Genomic DNA, 5957 nt, shown 5'->3' with positions numbered 1-5957 from the left:
TAAGCTAAACATTCTTAAATTAAAATGTCTAAAGCTAAAATTCTCTTGTATTCACGTTTTTAAACCTGTTGTCCAACACAAGAGAACATTATAACCTTTTTAGTCCACAACACCAGTTAAATGCTTCCTTTTGTGATCTGATGTAGCTTCTTGTCACAGAATGAGGCAGAAAATATGTTCCATAGGCTACTAATACATCATTAGCAATGGATTATAAATATACTTAATTATTATGAAAATACCAGAGGATGGCTTGAATAACACAGATAAACTATATGCATTGTCGTAGTCGAGTGTTTATTGTATTTGTTTTATCATTCAAAACGTTTATATCTTGTTTACTCAGTTACATCCATAGCAATGCATTTGTCCATATTGGGGATTTCCTGGAGCTTCATGAGTTCCGCTTGTTCTGTGACTGGATATGTGGATTGTTTTGTGAGAGGGCGCCCTCTGGCATCCAGTATGAATGAAAAAGAGAATGGTGTTTAGTGCTAATGACCAATCCAATTATTAATTGGTAATTTTTATTTATTTTTTATTATTTTTAAGTATCGGTTTAGGCACCATTAACATTTTAAAAGTATCGATTTGGCACCGGTATTGAAAAAAAAACAAAAAAAACATACCCAACCCTACTTTTAAATTAGCCACAAATTTAACTTGTCTCATTCTGAAGGCCAGTAACGTTAAGTTAAACATGATGGCGCAAGCAACCGTGAAGACTGAAGATATTAATTCTGCATATTACTAAAGACTGAAGATAATACCACCGCCATATATTCTGTATGTAATTGGTTTTATTCTACGTAGAGGACACTTTATAAATCTTCAGAGGATGGGAGCGGCATTCACAACCTGACGCAGTTTTACAGACGGGTGGATGGGAGCTAAGCTAAAGGTAAGCATTATAAATGTACTTTTATTCGTTGTTTTGTCCATGTAATGTTACATTTCCCACTATATTTATATTGTTCTGTGTTAATAAGTTTTCAAATTCCCCTGTGTTATTTTACACAGGTTTATCCCTGTTGGTGTATTTGTGCATGAGGTGGTTCAAGATACTGTCTGAGGTAAATCAGATCAGATGATACATTTCAAGGCATTCATCCGGTATTTCTACTTAAATCGCTATTGTGAGTAGGATTATTTCTTCCGCATTTCATCCAACGCCTCCATTGCTAATTCCAAAACGTCATTTTAAACCTAGTAACGGAAGCTTGAGCCGTTGATAACAGATTAATGCAGTTAATACCATATATATATATATATATATATATATATATAAACACTAGATCTCTTAAGGCGGAGCCACTTCCGGCATCATAGGGCGGCCATCTTGCCACAGGGAAGCTTTCTGGCAAGTTCTGGGGTATCTGAGGTAAGATGAGTGATCAGCACGAACATAAATCTTCTTATCTTATAAATCTATGTAACATGTTGAAATTGCAGATTTTCTTTTCGAAAAACGACTTAATCGTGCAGCATAGTTGTGTATCATGGCTAACGTTACTTGCGCGCAAGTTATCAAGGCAGAGATCACAATCGTGCTGTTCGATTATAAAGTATTTACCGACACCAATAATGATTTTACTAATCTCTTTTGTCAAAAGTACAATATTTGTTGATGTGTTTGTAGTTAGTTGCTGGCCAATAACAATAAGCTTAGCTAATGTTTTCTTTTAAATATAACTCAAGTTGCACATGATTTTCAATCAGGTTGGTTAGTTAAAAACACCTTGCATTATGATACAGGATTATTAGAGAAGATGCCAGACTTTTGTGCAGCCTACGGATGCTCCAATGAACGCGGTATCGAAACGAGAGCCCGTGGGATCACCTTTCACCTGTAAGATATGACAATATTATGATTATATTTGAGATAATAGTTATTTACTTAGTGGATGTATGTACAATACAGGTCCTGTTACACAGTAACATCAGGGCTATGACATAATAGTTTTGTTTTTGACCCAAAACTTTTTAAAGTTTGTTTACACAATCGCTGAATGTTTCTTTTGCACATCTTTTTATAACTTGTTTAGTGTGGTTTTCTTATTCTTAAGTAAGTTACATACACGCACACATACATAGACTACATACAATTACCCTAAACATATGATAAGTTAGGAGTGTATTTTTGTCCTTACCCTTTAATGTTGAAAGAAGGAAAAAGGGTTGGAAATGTAGACAATAATTTATATTTCTGGGTACATTTCTCACGTTTTTAAGGTTTCCCAAAACTGGACAGATAAGGAGGCAATGGGAACTTGCCCTGAGAAGGGACGGATTTGTTGCCTCTAAGAGGACACTGCTCTGCAATGAACACTTCAGGAGCGAGGACTTTGACAGGACGGGGCAGACTATCCGGCTTAAAGGTGGTGTTGTGCCAAGTATTTTTGATTTTCCAGCTCATCTTCAAAGGGTATGTGTATCATTGGCCAACAATAATTCAAGGTGTATAAGATTGATATATCAATATGTGATTAAAAGTCACTTTAGTTTTTTTATATAATGTGTAGTTTATTACAACACATTTTAGACACTCAAAACTTCTTTACTTTATTTCAGCTGGTGGCAACAAGAAGCACAACCACCTCTAGAAGAGCGGAAGACAACCTGCCAATGGACTTGTCTCAGGATGTACCTCAACCTGATGTTGTGAGTGTTTGCACGTGGAATGTCAAACAAATGAGATCCTCATATGGCTTGTTGCAAACAAGTGAGAACATCATGTGTCTTTTTTTAATAATTCCATTATCTTGGTGGTACCCAGAAAGACATATGTTGTTAGTAGTCTAAGAGCCCAATATTATTTGAGGTGGTAAAAAGTGTGTAAAAAGTTTGAGAACTAATGGCTATCTCACTTGCTTCGTCGCTTCAACATTTAATTTCTTAAATGTATGCTGTTGTGTTTTCTGTTGGGGAATTGGAGAACCTAAACATGTATTAAGGCTCACATCATCTAAAAGTGAAGATTGAATTGTTAAAGTAACTTATTAATTTCCATATATAATTTGTATTTTTGGAAAAACAACAGGGAGAGAGGAGTTTGAACCGCAAGCGGCAGGCCACTGACCACTTGTATTCATTGCCTGCTTGCCCTAAGGCTATAAAGGCCAAACTAGAAATGTCCTCTGCAGCAGGAGAAGAAGATCTTCCGTCCCCGTTTGCAGACATTCCTGCCCTTGTACATGACCACAGCTACCTTCCTGTCCACTTCGATGGTCTTGTGGACAACGCTCTAGTGTACATTTCAGGTAAAGGCTAACTGAAAGTCAATTTTCCCTATAACCGAAAGTGCCAATAGTCAAAATCTGGGGGGAAACAATCTCATAATAGTCCAAAAAGTCTTCCCTTAATTTCCCTGTGCTTATTAATGATTATATTTATAAGTTATGATATTACTATATTAACTCAAATTTCAGGATTTGTTGTGCGACGGGCTCTGAAGAAGCTGTCCTGCGATGTCTGCCGTGCCAGCCTGGTGACACATGCTTCATCTGCCATCAAGGACCAGAGCTACCACCTGCTTGCTTTAAAAAACAATGGAGGTCTGGTGATTCCTTCAGAGGAACCGTGAAGGTTGTCAGGGCAGCAGAGTGGGTCATTCGGCAGGCATCAGGCAGTACCAAACGATCACAGCCCATCAAACTGCTTGAGGTCGTTTACATTGTCCGAAAAAGGATCGGTCTAGAGGATGTGTTTGTGCTAGGGGAGCACATTGGCGAGACACAGTATGGGATAGACAGCCACCACCATATGCTTTTAAAATTAATTGTGTCCCTGTTTTTGAAGCTAAGGCTGCACCATATCACCAAAGTTACAAACCTCAGATTGCAGAGCAACAACATGCGACAGAAACATAATAAAACTGTCCTTTTTAAAGGGCATTAGCCAGTGTGTTTTTAAAGTTACTGTCCACTTTAACAGTAGTGTAGTTCTCTCTACAGTATTTTTTTTTTGTATATTTGTAAATATTTTGCAACTAAATTACACTTTTTATAATGGTTTACAAATAGAGACTTTTGTGCAATTATTCCATATATATCAGAACCCCTTAGATACAATCCAAATAGTGTACAAGTAACATCAGAGTGTTACCTTTGATTTAATTTCATTATGATTCTACACGAAGACGTTGCCAAACAGTAAGCCTTTTATTGTCAGTATGCATTTTGGGTAACCAAAAGTCCTATATGGGGAGTTTCCATTGGGCATTTTACAATACGCATGACCATTCCTTGGCAAATAATGGTCTAAAGTACTCATTTTCATTCTGTATTGATCTGCTTTTGCACACAGCTTTACAAGACCTGGTACTAGGGCTCAGTTGTGTTTCTAAAGTCATATCAAGTAACTTAGAGGGCTGAAATGTGGTCAGTTCAGAGATGCTTGTTATCCGGCAGAAAGAGAAAACGTAATAATTTAATTATAATAGTTATAATAGTTTTATTATAATAGTAATATTCATGTTACAAAAGTGTGTGTGTGTGTGTGTATAAGTCATGTCGCCATTCTGTACACTTAGTTTTATTAGCCTATATATTTATTTAACTTATACTTTATGTGTGTAATATTCATTGCACCTAACTGGTTCGGTGCAAGGATATTTTCATATGGAAGTCTATTGTTATAATTATTCATATGTATGCAGTGTCATAACTACATCTCTGACGTTGATAACAAATCAAACCGTTTGAAAATCGGTAGATAATTGAGCAAGTTATGGTTATTTAAAAAGTACATGCTTCATACAACACAATGTTACGAGTGAGCGAGCACCCTGTGGCAAGATGGCCGCCGTGTGCGGACGTCGACCTCCATTGGCCAACAGCGCGTACGAGGTATCTAGTGTTTATATATATATCTATGGTTAATACAGTTAATAACTAAGTTATAAGAGAGAGAGAGAGAGAGAGAGACTCTGTGCGTCTCTCAATAGTGTTCGGCGGCAATGTCTCTAGTTGTTGTGAAAGTTCCTTTTGTTCACGAACAGCGCCGATGTTACCTCGCTTGTGAGAAGTCATGTAGTTTTTAAGTTGTCTACTTATAAAATCGTCAGAGTAGCGCTAACAACATTAGCGTGATGTATGTTAGTGTGTGTGCGGTCTATGAGGGAGAGAGAGCGGGAGAGATAGAGTATGTGCTTTCTGTACATAACGCGTAATTTTGTGGCAAAAACATGAACATGATCTGTCGTTTTTATCATATTGTTTACTATATGTATTTGTTTGGCCAGTGTCCTTGTGGGTCTTGGTTATTTTGCTGTTGTAAGACCTTTGAAATAACAGAAATCATTTGGCGAAGTGATCATGTAATGCGGTCAATAGCTGCCTGGAACTACGTTCGCCGTGCGTTTCCCTGAAAATAATTGCACACCTTAGATCGTTCGTCAGCCAATCAGATTCAAGCATTCAACGGCACCATTTCAAGGACGTAAACAATAACAAAGGCGTTGGAACTCTACTGCGCATGTCTGGCCCTGAAGCATTTCCGGTAGCGCCATTTTTAAATCTCAGATCTGTCAAAACAAGTGCGTACTATTTAAGTCTAGCGAAAACGTAATATTTAAGTTATTTAATAAATAAATAAATAAACGGTGATTGGAATACCCTAAATATTTCTGAGGTGCAAACCTACAAGGAGCATTAGTCTTCCGGACAGCTCAAAGCGGCTCTGACTGATGCTGCATGTGCGTGTATACGAGAGATGGCGGTAAATGTATCGCAGTCTGGATGCTTACAATTAACTCCATAGCGGAAAGTTTGGGATCATTTGTTCGTACAATGGATGACATCAGTCTTATGTTCGGTTAAACTGAAGCTAGACAAACAGTGTCACTTGCGTACTTATCATGGTTTGTCGCCAAGATGTCCGGGGAGCTGATTAGTTGACATTTCACTTGCATTGCTGGGTCAGTCTGTATATCTATGCAAATATTATTTTCCATATTT

General features: G+C 37.4%; 1 protein-coding gene across 1 annotated transcript; it reads left to right on the top strand.

Annotated features, from left to right (window-relative positions):
- The first annotated feature begins 1308 nt into the window (after positions 1–1308).
- Positions 1309–4842, top strand: LOC131522299 (THAP domain-containing protein 6-like). Its single transcript, XM_058747710.1, has 6 exons — positions 1309–1381; positions 1756–1849; positions 2233–2425; positions 2572–2661; positions 3041–3260; positions 3429–4842. Exons 2-6 carry the CDS (start codon positions 1770–1772, stop codon positions 3581–3583), a joined length of 738 nt encoding a protein of 245 aa, XP_058603693.1. The 5' UTR covers positions 1309–1381; positions 1756–1769; the 3' UTR covers positions 3584–4842.
- The last annotated feature ends 1115 nt before the right edge of the window (positions 4843–5957 follow it).

The sequence above is a fragment of the Onychostoma macrolepis genome, chromosome 16 (assembly GCF_012432095.1).
Source record: "Onychostoma macrolepis isolate SWU-2019 chromosome 16, ASM1243209v1, whole genome shotgun sequence".
Classification (NCBI taxonomy): domain Eukaryota; kingdom Metazoa; phylum Chordata; class Actinopteri; order Cypriniformes; family Cyprinidae; genus Onychostoma; species Onychostoma macrolepis.
The sequence above is the reverse complement of the archived record's forward strand: the minus strand, read 5'-3'. Positions and strand labels throughout refer to the sequence as shown.

Coding starts and splice junctions, on each gene's coding strand:
- LOC131522299 (XM_058747710.1), top strand. CDS start 1,770: ATGCCAGACTTTTGTGCAGCCTACGGATGCTCCAATGAACGCGGTATC. Junction 1,850..2,232: donor CGTGGGATCACCTTTCACCT/GTAAGATATGAC, acceptor CACGTTTTTAAG/GTTTCCCAAAACTGGACAGA. Junction 2,426..2,571: donor TTCCAGCTCATCTTCAAAGG/GTATGTGTATCA, acceptor ACTTTATTTCAG/CTGGTGGCAACAAGAAGCAC.